The 20,700-nt window shown below is 42.2% G+C and overlaps 1 protein-coding gene across 5 annotated transcripts in view; it reads left to right on the forward strand.

Moving 5' to 3' along the window:
- The window catches only part of WDPCP (WD repeat containing planar cell polarity effector), a 201,504-nt gene that overhangs the window by 42,582 nt on the left and 138,222 nt on the right, over positions 1 to 20,700 (forward strand). For all 5 annotated transcript variants that reach the window (XM_080997392.1, XM_080997393.1, XM_080997391.1 and 2 more), the window contains exons 2-4: positions 14,063 to 14,145; positions 16,298 to 16,342; positions 17,192 to 17,242. In XM_080997392.1, coding sequence (XP_080853518.1) covers positions 14,085 to 14,145; positions 16,298 to 16,342; positions 17,192 to 17,242 — 157 coding nt within the window. In that variant the 5' untranslated portion in view covers positions 14,063 to 14,084. The remainder of the gene's footprint in view (positions 1 to 14,062; positions 14,146 to 16,297; positions 16,343 to 17,191; positions 17,243 to 20,700) is intronic.

Raw genomic sequence — 20,700 nt, forward strand, 5'->3', positions numbered from 1 at the left:
TGACAGTCAAAGGGTCTATGCGGGGGTAGTTGGTCAGCTTCCCTTTCGCTGAAGACGTCGCGGAGATCTGCGTATTGTCGTGGTACCTTCACGTTCTCCGTTACTTCAGTCCCTGCTAGGGTGGCTTGGGCCCCTGCCAAACCCTTTCCCTCTTTGCAGTGTTCTAAGCAATGTGCTGAACCAAAAGAAACCACTCTCTGATGCCAGCCCACCAGCGGATCATGTAACGCTAGCCAGCTCATCCCCAATATAATGGGAGCTCCTCCCAAGGTGGCCACATTAAACGCTATCAGTTCGGTGTGCCTTGCCACCTTCATTATCATTGGGACGGTCTGCAAGCTGACTTCTCCTCCCAACAGCTCCCTGCCATCGATCGTGGTCACCTGCAGGGGGTTGCTTAAAGGGATCGTCTGTATCTGGTGTTCAGCTGCAAACTCTTTGCTCATGAAATTGCAGGAGCTGCCTGAGTCCAACAGCGCCTTTATCTTTAGAGGGTGTCCGTTTGGCAGCTCTAGCGCCACTTCTATCACTAGGGCGGGTTTAGGAGGTTCTGGCGTGGGCACTTTCACTGCTCTTTGGCCTGGCTGCTGTGCCCCGACGGTGGCAGCCAGGCGTTGGCTTTTACTTGCTTCGGTATTTCTTCCTCTCTTCCCTCCACAGCTCCTACCATCCCTTGCCATTCCTTCCTCTGGGGGCAGACTCTGGCAAAGTGACCTGGCTGTTGGCAGAGATAGCATTTCCGGGCGCCTTTTCCCTCCTTCTTTCCCCCCTCACTGGGCTTTGAAACTGCGCGCGCGCGCGCTGTTCCGATTTCCATCGGCTCTGCCGGCGGGAAAGTTGGCTCTGGAATGTCTGGAATGCGGAACTCCTTCCAACGTTCCCCCTTCCCTTCCCGCCTCTCCAATGCTCTCGCCTCCTGGCGCGCTCCTATGGTCAGCGCTGATTTGGTCAGCTGGTCCATAGACTCCGCCCTGGGCGCCCGGGAAAGTTCGTCTTTCACAGCCGAAGAAAGCCCTTCTTCAAAGAGCATTTGAATGGGTTCCGCCGATAGATCCCACCCCAATTTATGGATCAACATGGTGAACTCAGTCCAGTACTCACGGACAGATCGGCTCCCCTGTTTGCAAGCCATTAACTGTCTGCGGACCACTCCCTGTTCAATATCGCTGGAAAACATCAGATCCATGGCGCGAAAGAACTTCATCGTGTCCTTTAGGACGTCACTATTCGCTGCCATCAGGGGTCTAACCCAGTCTCTCGCCCCCTTTTCAAGATGCCCAATCACGAAAGCCACTCGTGATTCCTCGTCAGGGAATTCATCAAACTGCAGATTGAGGGCATATTGCATCTCTGTCCGAAAGCCATGATAGTCTTTGGGCTCCCCCCCAAACTTCTGCACCAATCCTGGTACCTTTCTGACGAGCTGGGTGTCTTTCCCCTTTTTGTCTGCATCCTGAGCCCTCCTCTCCTCAAGCCTCGCCGTCTGCAGCGCTAGCTGGACCTCCAACACCCGGTACCTTTCTTCCAGGCTTGGACCCGCTCCAGCTCCTGCTTCTCCGGTTCCGGCTGGGTTGCTCATGATGCCTTCTCCTGCACAAGCTGCTCACGAAGACTGTCGGAATGCTGTGATGGGACGATGAGCTGCTTGTGTGTAAAATCCTAGTCCCTCAGAGTTTGGTCAAGTTTGCAAACCTCTGTCTGTAACGGAGCCCCTTAAACATGGCTCCGTCAGTCGCTGGCAGATTCCGACAGTGGTTGCTTTCGGAATCGCTTCCAACATAAAAGCTCCTTAACGGAAACACGTCTTCTGGACTCTCTGCGTGACAGTTTCCGGCGAGGAGTGGGTGTCCCTACAGGAGGTCCTGAAACCTCCCCACTGTTTTCGCTGGAAGTGTCTCTGAGCCATCCCTCCAGCTCCCTTTCCCTCAGCTCAGCTCCTCTCCCCCTACTGGTTCCCTCTTCAGCTGCTGAGTCTCTCCCAACCTGTGTGAGCCCTTTCACTTCCCTTCCTTCCGATGGCAGTTCCCTGACAATGTACTTTGTACATAATAGGGTTAGGAGATATAAATGCATTTTGAAAGTTAATACATTTGACCCACCGGTAGTGCTTTCTGCTTTGGAGAGGGTTCTGTTGCCCTCCTCCCTGCAGTTGGCATATTTTAGGCTAGCCATGTGTCTTCTTTTTCCAGCACATGTTCTCTTTTTCAGGGTTACGATTTCTGTCCAGGTGGATTTTTTAAATTTGCCAAAATGTCTCTGGCTATACTTTCTGGAGGAGACATAGACATAACTGGTGCCTGAAGTCTTGCTTTCGTCCTCTCTTCTGCCCCCCTCAGCAATATATCACAGCTTCTATAGCCTACATATAGCGGGGGTATTTAAAACGAGAGTTGTAATGGCGTCCTCTTTTTGTTGTAGTTCAGTGTAGTACTTCAAGTTTGACTCTGTTTGGTATGAGAGGTCTAAATGCCTGGCAAGTACTTTACATCGTAAAGGATAGAAATATGTTTGGTATCTTTGAGTTAAAAAAAATACAGTTAAAACATGTTCTTTTGGAAAGAATTGCATTCTACTGAAGATGGTTCTTAATTATAAGCTTTTAAAATGATGCTAAAGGGCTAGATAATGACATAAGCTAAGTGCATTTTTTTGTGTTTCTGCCTCCAGACTGTCTGAAAGAAACATAGACTGTGATTGCTTTTCTATTTCTTTTGACTTTAGTATTAAACCATGAAAGATTTTCTGTAGAACCCCAACTTAAATTTTAATATTCCCATGCAGAATGGGGCTCTAGCCCAAATGGTACCTCAGTATAATGTGGTTCACAAATGCTGATAATGCTTAATTAAGCTAGTAAATTCTACAATATATTTTTCTACGAAATACTGTAATGTTTTTACACAGACAACTGGTGGTAAGGTGCATGATTCCCTCCTGAGCTGCAAATTAAAATGTTAGAATATGCAGACAACAGGAAGAACAGGTTAGCTTAGGAAGCTATTCCTGACTCTTACTTAATTGGAAAAGTGTTAATTGGATAATAAATATTCTAAGAGTATTCTTTATAGACACAGATTCATTGTTAGAGGACTGGTCTTACAAGGTGGCAGAAAGGCAAACTTCCTAAGAGTGACCGCTATCAGTCCATCAAGAGACCTAATGATAGAATTGAACTAATTATTTTAGTCATACAAACAAATGGTAAAGGTATAATATAATAAATGTGGCAATAGATGCCTGGGGTGGTAAGATTACAGGTGTTCTATTTATTTGAAAACTCAGGTGTCTGATCAAGATTTTTGTGATAGAATAATGAACTGCTGTAACTATAATACCAATTTGGAAAACAAGACAAAGAAAAAGTGAAACCCAGAATATTCTGTCATTTTCTAGTTAAAATAGAAAAGTATAAAAGGAGGAAGTGCTGAAACAAGCGCCAAGAACAAATGACAAAACTAGATGTTACTTTCCAAACCCAGCCTATATGAGGGAAACTTATGTTCCCCTTATTAGGTATAAGAGGGTACTGAACTTTAACAACTTTAATTTAAGAGATCTTTAAACATCACTCATTTACCTCGACCAGGAGTGATAAATTAAGATGCCATGTTCTTTATAGCCTGACAGCTTTATGGGGATTGTGTGTAAGCAGCCATTATAGGTTTCCTATTATATTCAGTCATTAAAATATATACCACTTGATTGTAGGAACACCCCTCCCCAAAGGTTGATATATTGATGAGTGGCATTATAAAATTATGGTCTTTCTTCATACCAAAGCACCGCCAGTGAGGAGGAGCTGGCTTCTACGTCTCTCTGTATAGAAAAAGCTAGGCCATTAACCCATTTCACGTGTTAGAAGTTACATCATGTTATAAGTCTCTTGCCTCGGAAGTATTCCAAACTCCTGGAGACTTTCCACATGGTCAGGCCGGCACATGTGGACTCCATCACTTCGAAATGAGCCTTCACATGTGGGCTGTAGACACACAAATCCCTCCAATCATATATGTGCTTAGTGAGCAATGATCAGAGCCAAATATTTGTGTAGACTAGGAATGTTTTCATATTCATATTTTCATGTTCAGATGGAAGGAGTCTGTCTTGAGCTGCTAAGAAAAGGTGCATATTAAAATTAATGTGTTAAAATTATAACATTTACACTTATGCAAATGCTTTATTTTTGGTACTTAATTATTTTAAATGTGATTACTGAAATGTTTGAACAAGTGCATATGTTTCTTCAAAGTCATTTTGTCCTCCCTATCTGTACAAGGACACACAATAAACCTAAACAAGTAGTGGAGCAATCTTGAATTATTAGAATGTAAACGCTGATGGTTCTTTTCTTTCCTTCAATGGAGGTGGGCATATCTGAAAATAAAGTGCTTTTCCTAATGCAATTCTGTTTGAAGATCAGAAAAGAACAGAAAGGCAGAAATAGAAATGTAGTGTTTAATTTAAGTGGATTATTCTTACAATTTTTGTGAATTTTTAGAAATGGTTTCTCTTTAATTAATTCTCATTCATATTTAAAATAGTTTTATCTTTTCTGTAGTAAATAACGTCTTAAAACTGTATGATTCTCAACACTTCAATTTATAACTTATTGAAATAGTGTTCTTAAAAGAGTTGGCAGCTCAGATTCCTATAGTTATCCTGTGTCAAGTGTCAAGAGATATCTTTAGTTTGGATCACTCATCTGCTATCAAATAAGCGACACAGGCCTTACGGTTTTTGTGATGTTTTTTATTGTAATGTTTTCTGTTTATTTTTATACTATGCATTTGGCTTTAATCTTTTGTAAGTTGCTTAGACTAAATGACTAGTAAGTTAAATAAATAATTCTCTAGTAAAATATGAATGTAAAACTTTTAATCCTCTTAAGAATCTAACAATTTGTACTTTGATCACTTTGCATATCCTTTTTGATAAACATTTCTAAGGTTTGTAAGCTAACTTCCAGCATCAGTTGAACACTGAGTGCCAGCTTTCATCAATGTTGTCACAGGTAAAATTGATATATAAACTATATGTATCCTCTTTAATAAATAGCATTGCCTTAAGTTATTCTGTTGCTCTGTTTAATCTTATTACCACTTCAGTTAAGCTGTTTTGAAAGTCATAGCTTTTATCAGTGATAGAGACACGAAACAATACCTTGTTCAATAGTAGACAAATCAGGGAGATATAACCCGCTTCATGTTATTCAGTGCAGGAATGGGGATCCACCAAGTAGCCATGCCCCAAGTGGAGGGTGAGATCCAGTTGGCAGACCAGAATCTTATTTCCATACACTTCTGGGGACCAGTGACATCAGGTGACTCATTTTTTCCCATGCGGTTTTTGGGAAGAGTTGCACACAGCATCATTGGTGTCCCCAAAGCCCCTTTCGTCCAAGCCCCCCCTTTAGCTGCCCAATACTAGATGTGGTAGCTGAAGTCAGGTGTAGCAGGAGGTGAGCTTGGTCAAAATGGCCTGATGGAACCCAGGGGAAGGCCTAACAGGCTTAATGAGGCCCACTGGCTAGAGATTCTGGACTCTAGGGTGTGCATGAATAGTTCAGCCATCTGTATAAAAGTGAAGACTCTGTCGCTGCAGCCAGCTGTGATCTTGGCATGGTTGCTCAGTGGTGGGGCTGCTCCCCTTGTCCTTGATCCCACGTTAAGTGACTTGGGGCTAGGTTGCTTAAGCAAGGTTTTTGAGAAAGATGTGTAACGTCTGAAGCAAGTGTTTGCAGGATTATGCTGAAGCCTGGAAAGCGGGAAGCAAAATCCCACTTGCATTGCCGGTTCTTTTGTCAAATCACCTGAACAGTTCTTGGGTTTGATAGACAGAATTTGGGCTGATTCTCATACTGTCTGTCACAGATTGCTTGTGACATCTTGTACAGTATATATGTTCACACATTGTAACGTCAGAGTAATGGAACTTTACTAGCCTGTAGCTTGTTTGGGTGGTTTGAAAATGATTGATAAAGTTCACTAGCAGCAATGAGTAATTTAGGTGGGGAGGGGAATTCTTTTTCTTTTTCAGAAGACTGGTATTAGGTTTTCAGAGCTAACACAATTAATGGGACTTGGAGTCCCAGCTTCTGCTAGCCTAGCAGTTCAAAAGCATACCAGCGCAAGTAGATAAATAGGTACTGCTGTGGCGGGAAGGTAAATGGCATTTCAGTGAGCTCTGGCACTCATCATGGTGTCCCATTGTGCCAGAAGCGGTTTAGTCATGCTGGCCACAAGACCTGGAAAACTGTCTGTGGGCAAACACCAACTCCCTCGGCCTGAAGTGAGATGAGCGCCCTACCCCTTAGCTGCCTTTGACTGGACTTAACTATCCAGGAGTCCTTTATCTTACTTGGAGATTTTCTAGACTATGGACTTCTAGCAGAATGAACATACAGTTAGAATCATAGAGTTGAAAGGGACACCAAGGGTCATCTAGTCCAACCCACTACAGTGCAGGAATCTCAACATGTGATCCTCCATCCAGTTTGAAACCATACTGGAGCCTGCTTGGTTTTTGCAAATGTCAGTTTTATTGCTGCACCACAGTTAATTTTATTATCAGGATGAAAGTGTTTCAAGGTAATATTTAGAACATCTCTTCTGGATATATTGCATTTTCCAACATTTAAAATGCAATTTTTTGGATCCTTCCAGCAATGGAAGGTTTTCTTCTATTGCAGAATGGGTTCCACTGTAGTGGGGAGTTCTGCTGGAAACAAAGAGGATGTGGTTTTCACTGAAACTTCCTCTAGCACCCAACACTGCCCCTGTGCCAGACAGATTTTTGGGGATACAAGCGAGTGCTGGGGGAGGAGAAATAAGCAAACTATTGTCTTTCCCCTTCTGCTTATGGAAGCATATTCTGGGCAAAACTACACTTGGGAAAAATATGGATGTCATTACTGGAACAGCATGGTTCTCCAACTATTGTGTCAATTGAAAGTGATCTTTGGAATGTGGGAAAGGGAGAGTTAGATCCTTCATATCACAACCCACAACCTAGGGATCTTGCAGTGCATAAAGGAGAACTCTTGTTGATGATGAGGTTCAATCAACATCCTTGGGGGAGAACTACCAGTACCTTATTCACGGGACAACTGGCTGGAAGATACAACCCTCCAGCTGCACTGTGCTCCTTTGGGAGGGAGGGCAGGTGTGATGGACAGCAGAGCCAGAATAGAGTCTGGTGATGCAGTTCCTCTGAAACTCCACCAGAGTGCTGGAGTCAGCACTTTGGGGGGGAAGAATAAAAGGAGCAGTTTCTGAGGGAGAGAGTTAGGTAGGGCTGGATTTGAAAAGAGGGATAGGATTTGATTTGAGATGTTAGACAGGTTTCAGGTTGGGAGATAGGGAGTGAGAACTGGTTCTGAGTTAAGTTAAACATACACACTGATTAGACTATCCATAGCTAGAGGAAGTAGCCTCATAGCTTAGGCATTAAGACCGTGTTGAGGGTCTGGGAAAGGTAAACAGACAGGAGTGTTCTGGGAGGTAGATCCTGTGGGAATTCAGGCTACCTGGGTCTCGGTATAGCCAGGAGGGGAGAGTTTTTCTAGGTACAGAAGATTCCCAACCCAACAACAAGGAGTGAGGTGACCCCCTGGGTCTGTTATACCATCTAGAAGAGCTCAGGGGTGGGATGGTTAAGAGTGGGCAACTGAGGAGATGTGCCCCTCGCTCATGAACCAAAGTATTAAGCTGTGAAGGAAACTGTATGGTGTTGAAAGTATTTAACTGTAATATTTAAGTAATAGAAACTGAGTTGAGCATTTTCCTATCTGTTCTAGAAACCTGGACATCTACTACCTGAAGTGTAACAACTGATTTTTAGTAACTGAAGTTTAAGAAGAGTTTTGCCTATAGTGGCATGTTTAAGCCTGAGACATCTTAGAGTTAGTTAAAGTAAACAAGTTAACTTCTACCTGAAAGAATGCATTTCCTGACCCATTTTGTTTCATAAACTTCTTTAGTTTAATGAAACTTTTCTTGTTTGTTTAATCAACTCCTACCTGAGACTCTAATCCAGGCTCCCTCAAACTTGGCCCTCCAGATGTTTTGAGACGACAGTTCCCATCATCCCTGACCACTGGTCCTGCTAGCTAGGGATCATGGGAGTTGTAGGCCAAAAACATCTGGAGGGCCAAGTTTGCGGAAGCCTGCTCTAATCACTAAGTTTTCCCTTACACAAGCCCCCCAACAATAGCCTGTGGTAAATGGTAGAAATTTGTGTAATTGGTGCACAGTGAGGTGGGTGCTCTATATTTAATAGGGGGCAGATAGTGGGAGTGGATCTGCCACATTATTAATTGGTGGTATTAAGTGGTTGCTCCGCTTCAGCAGGATATAAATATAAAAACAAATAACAAATAAACACCGCCACCATCCTCTGACAGAGGACGAGTCCTCTGCTGTGCCTCACAGAATTCAAAGGCTACAACATAACACGAGATACCTTTAACTAACCACCCAGTTTCTTTAGAGAAGCAGAGCCTACCACACTTCAGATCAGCCTGCGCGAGGCTTCAGTTGGCTCCATTATCATCTCATGTACCTTCCTTCGCAAGGCTTCTTGGAGCTGTCTAAGGTCCTGTTCCTCTTTGCTCCCTGCTTGATGACATTGCTGGTTTCACCTTGAGCCGCTACCTCTCATGGAACTGGACTCTTCCATGTAGATCCACAGTATTCGCTTTATTATCACTCTATTTAAAATAATTTTGCATTGTTGAGATCCAGGGAAAATTTATTTATCCTGCTGCAAAATAGTGATGCACAATGGCAAAGCTATTTATAGCAACACACCATGGTTTTGTATATATACTTTGTATATATACTTTATGTGTGTATAATTTTTTTTATAGAAAGATTGCAATCGGCATGGCTGTTCCTTTGTCACAAATACATCTTTCTTTCACATCCAGTAATCTGCATCCCTTTGGGACAGCATATCTCTCTCTGGTTCTCACCTGTACCAGGTGCTGTTTTTAGGGATGGAGTCTCTGCCACAAGCTCACCTTGAGGACTTTGGTGGCAGCAGTGTGAGGCGCACAAAGATCACCAGAGCAGAGAGGATAACTTGAGAACATCTCGCTCCTCTGCTGCCAGAGGTTGCTGGCCACCTCAGCTCTTTCAGAAAGTACCTGTCGAGTGAGAGGACCAGTAGAGCAAAAAGGCAGCTGCTGAAACATCATTTAGCCATGTGTGTATGTGCAGAAGTAATACTATTATTTAAAAAAATAATTTATATGCCACCTTTCATTTCAAGAAGAAGCCTCTCGGTTGAGAGCTGGAAGGAACTGTTTTCAGGGTGATAGCTCTGGATTTCTAGTAGCTGGAATTTAGGTAATGTTTCTGGCTATGAAGCACTTACTATGAGGAAATTATGAGCCTGGGTGAGTTGCAGGCTGGGTGTGTGGAAAGAAAGGGGGAATAGCAACCAAACATTGTTGTTCCTATGATTTCTTTGAGTGCTGCATGTGTGTTTTACTCTGTGTGGGGCTGGGAGGTGGTGGATTTAGTATCTGCATAATGGCAATACTTTGATATTGAACAGATAATTCAACAGTTGGTCTGTGATTACTTAGAAAAGGACGCTGTGATTACTAAGACCCAGCATGGGTTTCTCAAAAATAAGTCATACCAGACCAATCTGATTTCTTTTTTAATGGAGATACAAGTTCAGTGGATTAGGGGAATGCAGTAGACACAGTGTATCTTGATTTTCACCAAGTCCCCCATGATATTCTCACGAGGAAGCTCGTAAAATGTGGGTTGAACGAGGGAACTGTTGGATGGATTTGTAGCTGCTTGACTGACTGAACTCAAAGAGTACTCATTCATGGTTCCTCATCATGCTGGGGAAAAGGGGTGCCGCAGGGTTCTGTCCTGGGTCCGTTGTTGTTCAGCGTCTTTATAAATGATTTGGACGAAGGAATTGAGGGGATGCTCATGAAATGTGCAGATGATACCAAACTGGGAGGGGTAGCTAATGCCGCAGAAGACAGAATCAGAATTCAAAATGACCTTAATAAATTGGAGAACTGAGTCCAAACTAATAAATTGAATTTCAATATAGACAAATGTCAGGTTCAACACTTAGGCGGGAAGGACCAGATGCATAAATATAAGAAGGGGAACACCTGCCTTACTAGCAGTACAATATTACTATTATTACTATTATTATTACTATTTGTATACCGCCTTATACCCACAGGTCTCAGGGTGGTTCACAATATAAAAACACAAAATACATAATCGAAATAAAATCAAGAACCACCCAATAACCCCTCCCCCATGGGAAAAGGATCTAGGGGTGGACTCCAAGCTTAACATGAGTCAACAATCTGATGCAACAGCAAAAAAAAGCTGATGCTATTCTAGGCTGCACCAGCAGAAGTATAGTGTCCCAATCAAGCGAAGTAATAGTACCACTCTATTCTGCCTTGGTCAGACTACATCTCGGTAAAATCTACACACATATAAAAAAAGTTCTGAAAATGCCTTTTTAAAAAGTGTTTTTAAAACTACATTGAATTTTTCATAAGGCTCACCATCGCCATTTAGTGTCCCATTGTATATCACACTTAAAACGTTTTATTTGAATAGCTGAGTCCCTGGAATACTGTGTCCAGTTCTGCACACCATAATTGAAGAAAGATGTTGACAAGCTAGAACATAATAATAGAAGTAATAGTGCCACTGTATTCTGCTCTGGTCAGACCTCACCTGGAGTACTGTGTCCAGTTCTGGGCACCACAGTTCAAGAAGGACACTGACAAACTGGAACGTGTCCAGAGGAGGGCAACCAAAATGGTCAAAGGCCTGGAAACGATGCCTTATGAGGAACGGCTAAGGGAGCTGGGCATGTTTAGCCTGGAGAAGAGGAGGTTAAGGGGTGATATGATAGCCATGTTCAAATATATAAAAGGATGTCACATAGAGGAGGGAGAAAGGTTGTTTTCTGCTGCTCCAGAGAAGCGGACACGGAGCAATGGATCCAAACTACAAGAAAGAAGATTCCACCTAAACATTAGGAAGAACTTCCTGACAGTAAGAGCTGTTCGACAGTGGAATTTGCTGCCAAGGAGTGTGGTGGAGTCTCCTTCTTTGGAGGTCTTTAAGCAGAGGCTTGACAACCATATGTCAGGAGTGCTCTGATGGTGTTTCCTGCTTGGCAGGGGGTCGGACTCGATGGCCCTTGTGGTCTCTTCCAACTCTATGATTCTATGATTCTATGATCTACAGAGGAGGGCAACCAAGATGATCAAGGTTCTGGAAACCAAGCCTTATGAGGATCAGCTGAGGGAATTGTTTGGCTTGGAAAAGAGGAGACTGAGAGGAGATATGATAGCCATCTTCAGATATCTCAAGGGCTGTGACGTGGAAGACGGAGCAAGCTTGTTTTCTCCTGGCCTGGAGGATAGGACTTAAACCAGTGGCTTCAAGGTACAAGAAAGGAGATTCTGACTAACATCAGGAAAAACTTTCTGACAGTAAAAAACTGTTTGACTGTGGACCAGACTGCCTTGGGAGGTTGTCGACTCTTCTTCCTTGGAGATTTTTAAGCAGAAGTTGGATGGCCATCTGTCATGGATGCTTTAGCTGAGATTCCTGCATTTCAGGGGGTTGGACTAGATGACCCTGGGGTCCATTCCAACTCTGTGACTATGATATTGAGGATGTCTTTCCTTTCATTGGGTTATTTTAGTTGACTGACTGTGTGTATAATTAGACTGATTTTGTATAACTGTCTGTGGGTTTGTTTTAAATTGCTTCAGTTTTTAGGTTGAAGATGGTTTTATAGTTTCAGTTGGTTACATATTTGAGAGTAAGATTTGTGAACTGCTCTGGGATTTTCTACATTAACACACACCATAAACCCCCACAAGGTATCAGTCTTGAAACACTGTAGAATAAAAAAAGTCTTGATTCCATGTCTAGAGGCTGGCAAAGCGGGGATTTGACCGAGCTCCCAAAGAAAACCAACATCAAAAATATCTTGTCCCTTGTTTTCAACAACTTAACCTTAAGGCCTGGATAGGTAGTCTAATAAGTGTCTAATAAAAATAGTGGTTGAATATTGTTGAGGCAAATTAATGCTTTTAAAAGTTGTGACTGCATGAGTGGATGTCTATAAAAGCTGGACTATGGTGTCTCCCAACAATTTCATTGCAGAGCTCATGATATTTGATATTTTACTTAAAGACCTAAGGACATGGAATCTATTCAGTACATGAAAATTGAAGCCTTAGTTAAATAAAGCATTTTCTATTTCTCATGTTTGCCCAGAAGAAAGGACTAACCACCTGATATAATTTTGGTACTGTTACACATGTAAATGTCTTAAAATTGAAAGCTCTGTAGCTATAACATGACCACTTATAATTGCAAAAGATAGGACTTATTTCCAGACTTCTTAAAAATGTGAAGAATTAATTCAGTGGAGCATGAAACAACTTCTCAGCAAATGGAAATAAGTTTACAGTGTGTGATTTTCATGCCACTATTCTTTGGTTATCAGATAATGTATTTCTTTTCAGCGATTATTATACAAGCCATAGTTAGGCCTTTTTGACAATATGCGCTTCGGTGTGACTTTCAAATCAATATAGAATATTTTTAGTTTTATATCCATCAGTGTGTTGCTGTTAAAAGGCACATTTATAAGGATAATACTGACACACATTTAAAATCTTCACAAAGCCCTCACTTTGCCACCACATTGTTATCTTTGGCTTGCATGCTATAGTTTTAAACAAAAAGAATTTGAATATATTTTTGTCTTTTGAGTTGATGAATTTTCAGAGCAACAAACAACTCTCTACCTTTTAATGAGTCATTCTAGCAACTTGAATTTAAGAGGGAAAGCATTAACTGAGCACAGTGGTTCAAAAGTAAGTTCAGTTCTTCCCCAAACCACGTTATCCTGACAGGGCTGCTTTCAATTACAGAGCCCCATTTAGAGAGAAAACTGCTTAGGACGTGAGGACTGCATCTTCACTGATGAATAGGACACTATTTAGCATGTTTGAGAAAGCATAAATGTATAGTGAAGACAGGAAGAGCAGAGCAGGATCATAAATATGGATATGAAGTTAGGGTGCTGCTGCCATTCAGGTCTGTGTGAACACAGTTTGTACTTAAATAGGATTTTTGATGTCTTCCTTCCTTCCTCTAATTTGTTAAATGAATTCCAATAAACCCAAGTTTCTGTTCTCCTTCTCTTCTTTCTCTCACTTTTTCTTTCTATTTAACTTATTTACTGCACAAGCTTGCAATCTTGTGTCCATGTTTGTAATATCAGCTGTTTAAAATACATGTTTTAAATTGTCGGAACCTGCCCTGGAACCCTTTGGGTGAAGGGCAGGAAGAAGTAACAACAACAACAACAACAACAACAACAACAACAACAACAACAACAAACAAATTTGCCTGTTTTCTCTTTTGAGGCAACTAAAACATGATTTGCCTTTTTTCTTTTCTCCCAAACCTCTTTGTTCTTGTTTGAATTATTTCACTGTTCTGTTCCATTTGTTACTATGCCTGTGTTCCTTCCCTTTTCTGCTCTCTACACTGCCTCCCTTTCTCACCCCCCTGTATTTTATTTAACTTCCAGTTTAAATATAATATGTCTTCCTTCCCTTGCATCTACTTATCTGTTCTTTCTATCTAGGCTCCCTTCATTACTCTTCTGGTGTCTTTTAAAAACAACAATCTGCTATTCCTTTGCTCAGCCTCTTTTTCCCTCTTACCATCAAAACTGATTACCTCCTTGAAAAGTAAACTGCTAAGCTTTTATGCAGATACATTTTTTGCTCCTCTTTTGGTAGTATCTGAACATGCTGGTATACTCACATTGTGTGCAAGCATTTGGGGATAACAAACCTTGCTATCGGAAGAATAACATTTGGAAAGTAGGCATAAACATAGTCTATGAATTCCCTACTAGTTGCTTTTGGTTGTGAAAGAATTAAAAATTGGGATACTTGCTGTTCTTAGTTTTTATAAGTGTTCTTTTTTCAGCTTAATGGACAATCAAATTCAATATCTTCTTCTAGAATTAACTCTCAGCTGCTTCAGATGACTGTCTTTCTCTCTGAAATGCACCTATGGTCTTTGAAGAGCACCTTGCATGTTCAAGGTAAAGCAGATGTTACCATTTTGCCAGCTTTAGCAATATTCAGAAATTAACATGTAGTAGTTTGTTCATGTTTTTCAGAACATACATAATTCGAAAGCCTGCCCTTTGCTCTCCATCCACTGTCACAACTCCTCTCATGTATAAACAAAAACCACTGTACTGATTTCAGAGCAACTTTCAGGATAAAAAAGATAATTTGAAAGAACAATGTCTCTGTATAACGATTTATATACCTGACTCTGTAAAATAATTTCCTTATTGTTTCAAAATAGAGAAAAATCTCTGTGTTTTACAACATGTGAAGTTGTCACCCATCTAGTAACTGGTGAAAGAGCCTTGCAAAGATGGCAATCCTATGGATTCTTCTGGATGTCTCAGCAGTTTTCAGTATCATCAAACTATGCTATCCTTCTAGGTTACCTTAAATGAAACAGCTGATGTGAAATCATTTGGGGGTTTTGGACTACAGTGCAACCATTGTAAGGGTGACAAGCAGTTTGTATGTGTCCTTTCCATCTTAAAATCTCAAGAAGGCTAAGGAACCTCCTAAACTGGAGGTTGTTTTGAGGTAGATGAGAGTGAAGCTGAAGTTAAATACACATATACAACAGAGGTACTGTGGGTAGGAAAACCTGCTGAATTGGATGGAAGGGTGCTACTGATCTTGGATGGAGGACTCCCCCAAAGGACCAAGTTTGCATTTTGGGGCTTTCCTTAATTTCAGAAGGTGCAGGTAGTGTTGGTATCCAGGAGGACCTTTACCATCTTAGGTTGCCTCTGGCACACCAATCTGTATGCCATCAAAGTCCACATAAAACTGAATTTTATAAAAGTTTTAAAACCTATTTTGTGTGAACCCCCCCCCCCCACCTCACCCCGCCCCACTCACTGCTTGCTGACCGAACAACTGAGCAGTGGGGAAATAGGGTTTTTTTATAGTTCTGCTTATCAGCCGTGTCTCTTCTTCCCCACTGCTCAGTGCAGTCTCTTTCTGCCTGTGGTCCCAGTCCCTTTCTCAGCTCTCAGGACAAAATATAGCAAGCTTCTGGTGGAGAATCAGAGTGGTCTCTTCATTCATTGGCAGTTCACATGCCTTTTATGCTGGATGCTGAGAAAGACTGTATTTCTTAGTGTGCAACACAGAAATGCCAGGAGAGAAAGGAAACAATCCATTCTTCCAGCAACACCCCACTTGGGAGGTGAAGCTATGTGGGTGGGGGAAATAGAGTGGCCATGGACTGAACCCCGGTGGATTGCATCCAGGTCAAGAATTAGAAGTTCCTTTCACCTGCCCCAGTTTGGGGCTAGTTCATCTGAAAAATTTCCTAGGCACCAGTATGAATTGCCCAAGCTTTAAGTGCATCTTTGTGGGCCCTATTTGTAGGCTTGCTTGTAAGATCAACTAGCCTAGTGGGCTCTGTCTGTCTATTTATGTAAAGCATTCTGTACTGCTCTCCACCTGGAAGGTCTCCTATAGTGGCTTACATAAAATCAATAAGAACAAGGACAGCCATTGCCCAAAGGCTGCCAATCTAAAAGAGAAAAGAGAAAAAGAAAAAAGCTATTGGTAAGTAAAAAGCAAATTCAGCCACTGATTCTTAAAGTTAAAAAAATTGCGTGTGACAACCATCTGGGCTAGAAGCAGCTCAAGAAGAAGAGGCACCAGATGTAGCTGGCCTCTCAGCAGAGCTGATGGAGTGGCCCAGCTGCCTTCCTCTCTTCCTCTCTGCTGCAGCCTGATGCCAGGTGACAGTTGAGTGATGGAAGGGCCAATAGAGCTGGTCCTCAAGGAGTGTCAATGGAATGGTCCTGCTTCCTGTACCTTCTAGTGAATCAAAGAGAGGGCCTTTTCAGTTATTCCCCCACTCCCTGGGTTTTAGAACTCCCTTCTAATTGTAGAACCATATGTAAATCAATAGGAAGGCTTTCAGATGGAGTCTCAAAACCCATCTATTTTGGACAGTTTCCCATTAAGGTCTTTAAGTGGTGCTGGCCCGAAAGTATTTTCAGTGGGTGTTTCTGGAAGTATTTGTATGACTGCATGCATGGGTTCTCAGTTCTGTTTATAAGATAGTGCCCACCCTCCCAAGAAACATGTCTAATTTCAAGTGCCAGAATTATAATTCAGTTTTTTATTTCCTTATTTATGTAGACCAAGACATTGGAATCTATCATTACTATGACAAAAAGGAAGCAGGTAAGATGTAAACCTCATGAAAAAATTATATACACTCCTCACTTGATTTTTTTTTCAAGCTCTCAAAACTGAAACACAAACACACAAATATATATTTAACTTTTCTGAATTTTGAAAGTACTGTATAGGAATTTTTTATGAATTATGTTGCGGAACCTGAAATTCTCTGCAGTTAAATTAGTTAAACCATTGGTTCAAATTATTTTAAAGCAATTATTTTAAAGCAATGAATCAGCAAAGACAACATATATGTCAAAAGTCATAACCTCATTTTATAAAATTAGGTTTAAAATGTAATGCAATATTTGATGCTGGGCATGCTAGTTAGTTTTTATTTATTGGAGTTCCAGCAGAGGGCATTGTAAATTCATAGGAGTGCATTGGTCTTGGCCTCCTGGATCCTCCTCACCTGATATTTTGAAATAGACATTTCAGAGTGAATGATCAATTTTCTTTATCTGATTAATCCTTTTAATCCCAGAAGATTCATGATGGGCCAAAAGGTGCAGTTACTTCATGTTTGAGTCCAGGTTAAAGTGGTGGCTTGTATGGGCATCACATGCTACTTCTAGAGTTCTGGTGGCAGCCTGACTCAGCTTCTCGTTTGGATTCAGTTGTAGTTCACTTCACTATCTGATTACATTCAATCCTTTATAATATTGACCCACCTGCTGGGATTGCTCAAGTCTATTTCACTTCAGACTTAAGACATCTGTCCAGGAAATGAGAACTTTAGAACTCCCCCACCTTTCAGATCTCTGTACTTTTCCTAAATGTGTAATAATTAGCATTTTGCTGACAATAAATGATAAGGTTGTTGGAACTTTGTTCTTTTTCTCCTTCTTTTAGAACCACAAGCGAACTTTGGCTGCTTATATGAGAAACAACAGTTAGCAGAATGTAAGACCTATTTTCAGTTTCCTTATTACTGTAAAAAAAAGAGTTAAAATATTATGTTTTAATTTATTTGAATTTATAACCTGCCCAGTACAAAACTGAAAACAGTTTTAAAAGTTAAAATTATACAAAATACAATCACAAAAAATGCATGAGTACAAAATACACAACTGTGAAACTCTCATGGTTTAGACTGTGTTAATTACTTTTCAGTTTATATGCTTTGATGTCTAAACGTAGCCCATGGCACCAGCCCTTTTTGCTGTTTTTACCAATATGTGTCTGGGAAACTCACTTTGTCATAAAACAGAATCCTGAAATAAAGGTGGAACACACACAAATTATTCTTGTTGTTAATTATATACAGTGTTGATCTATTCTACTCTTCATCTCCTTCTAGTAAAAGTGGATGCAAGAGGGCAGAATGAGGAGACAGGAGAAACTGGACTTGTCGTTTGTCTCACTCCAGACAAACCACAAGCTGTAGCCAGTGCTTGCTCCTGACTTGATGCTCATAGTTTAGAGAAAATAAACCCTGAACCTGGATCCACACGTAACCCTAAGGCAAACCATGGCTTAACTCTTGGTAGCACTGCAGCAGCAGGACCAGTGGAGGAGAGAAGTGGCTGCAGTTTTGCTCCATGTACCACTATGCTTTCTCAGATCTTTAAATGAAAGGCAGTATATAAATCAACTAGAAGAAGAAGAAGAAGAAGAAGAAGAAGGAGAAGAAGAAGAAGAAGAAGGGGAGTTTGGATTTGATATCCTGCCTTTCACTCCCTTTAAGGCGTCTCAAAGCGGCTAACATTCTCCTTTCCCTTCCTCCCCCACAACAAACACTCTGTGAGGTGAGTGGGGCTGAGAGACTTCAGAGAAGTGTGACTGGCCCAAGGTCACCCAGCAGCTGCATGGGGAGGAGAGGGGAAGCAAACCCGGTTCCCCAGATTACGAGACTACCGTTCTTAACCACTACACCACACTGGCTCTCTAACCAACTAACTAACTAACTAACAAACATTTAGCCATGGTTTTACTTCACATTATAGTGCAATACTGCTTTCAGTTCACCATTCCTTCTGTGTGCCCCCCAAAATTGGCCCTAGGGAGTTGGAATAACCCCTGGAACAGCAAGCAGGGAGTGGAGGAGAGGGTGAATTGTTTCATCTAGCAAGCCAAAATGCTTGTCCTGATGAAATTACCACCTTAGTATGATGCGAAATTCCTTACGTTAAGTGGTCCACCAAGACCCTCAGCAATTTTTAAGTGGTCCATGGGGGGGGGGGAGTTTGGTAGACATTGCAATAGAGCAGGGGTGATAAGCATTTTTTTGGCCCAAGGAAAGTATTGTCTCATGGCCAGCCACTAGTGGGTGTGGCCAAATCAAAAGTGGGTGTGGTCATCTATTACTCTGGCACACAGACATGCACAGCACTTATGCAGGCACACACCAGCAGTGCAAAGTACTATACCCTTAACACAGTCAGAAATGCATACAGTCACACACAGTTGAACGCTATCAGCAGACTTTATACAGATACTCTAGGCACTCGACATAACACACAATACATACACTGTCGTCCCTTCTCTTTCTCTGTCCTTGCTTCTTTCTGGCAATCTTTTCCTGGGTCATCAGCTTACTTTCTGACCGTGAGTGGTCTGGAATCTTCATTTGAACACCTCCACAGCACTCCCCCCAAAGACAGAAGTGGTGGACTCTGCTGGTCTTACTGATTTTCTGTGGACTTTAGAGGTTGTGCTGTGGTTCCCCACTAGGGTTGAAACTGTGTGGTTTGCTGCCCTCTCTTTGTAGAGGTCTCTGCTGCCAATTCCACCAACACTGCTGCATTCAGTAGATTGCTGGAGGGCCAAGAAAATATACTTGTTTGCACAGTGGCTTACTGTGGCCTTCGTACAGAGCCCCCGGTCGTCTCACGGACTATTGACCCGTACACCACTAATCCGCTGCCACCAACCAGGTCCTCCCTGGTAAAATCACTTCAGTCTCAGTCAGCTTTTCAATTAATAAAGAAGAGTGTATTTTATTTCAGACACAAATAAAACTTTTACAGCATTCCAAACGTTGTTGCTCTTTACTTTCTTAGTCTTATTTTCCTCTCTCTATCTCTTCTACCTCCCCACACTCAAGAGCCCACTGCCCTAACTGTCTCTCTATTACCAACTGCCTTTCCCAACCAGCCAACCCACGAAATCCAACCAACTACCCACCCACAACTCCCAACCAACTCCTCCCAGAACTAGTTTTATAGACCCACTGACTCCACCCCCCTGGGTCCTGTCTGTGCAACCTATTTAACTATTTCCCCTCCAGCACTCTCTCATATATGTTAACGTCACACTTACTACCCCTATTATAGAGTTTGTAGCCAGTAATAACCATGTCCCCCTGGTTCCATTTCAGGCAGTATTGTAGCCAATCAGATTAATCCAAGGTGTACTTATTGCTAATTGAACACTTTTCAATACATTGTCTGTATGTTCCTTTTAAAATCTTAGCCATGCAGCTCCCCCATCTTGGCTCAAAGGCTTCTATCATTAACATGTAATAATAATAATAATAATAATAATAATAATAATAATAATAATTTATTATTTATACCCCACCCATCTGGCTGAGTTTCCCCAGCCACTCTGGGTGACTCCCAATCAAGTGTTAAAAACAAGACAGCCTTAAATATTAAAAACTTCCCTAAACAGGGCTGCCTTCAGATGTCTTTTAAAGAAAGGATAGCTGCTTATTTCCTTCATGTCTGAAGGGAGGGTGTTCCACAGGGTAGGAAGGCCCTCTGTCTGGTTCCCTGTAACCTAACTTCTCACAATGAGGGAACCGCCAGAAGGCCCTCGGTGCTGGATCTCAGTGTCCAGGCAGAATGATGGGGGTGGAGACGCTCCTTCAGGTAAACAGGACCGAGGCCATTTAGGGCTTTAAAGGTCAGCGCCAATGCTTTGAATTGTGCTTGGAAACGTACTGGGAGCCAATGCAGATCTTTCAGGACCGGTGTTATGTGGTCCCGGCGGCCACTCCCAGTCACCAGTCTAGCTGCCGCATTCTGGATTAATTGCCGTTTCCGGGTCACCTTCAAAGGTAGCCCCACGCAGAGCGCATTGCAGTAGTCCAAGCGGGAGATAACTAGAGCATGCACCACTCTGGCAAGACAGTCTGTGGGCAGGTAGGGTCTCAGCCTGCGTACCAGGTGGAGCTGGTAGACAGCTGCCCTGAACACCGAATTGACCTGCACCTCCATGGACAGCTGTGAGTCCAAAATGACTCCCAGGCTGCGCACCTGGTCCTTCAGGGGCACAGTTACTCCACTGAGGACCAGGGAAGGCCCCACACCCGCCTGCCCCCTGTCTCCCCAAAACAGTACTTCTGTCTTGTCAGGATTCAACCCCAATCTGTTAGCCGCCATCCATCCTCCAACCGCCTCCAGGCACTCACACAG

This window comes from Podarcis pityusensis (genome assembly GCF_964106645.2).
Source record: "Podarcis pityusensis genome assembly, chromosome: 3".
NCBI lineage: Eukaryota > Metazoa > Chordata > Lepidosauria > Squamata > Lacertidae > Podarcis > Podarcis pityusensis.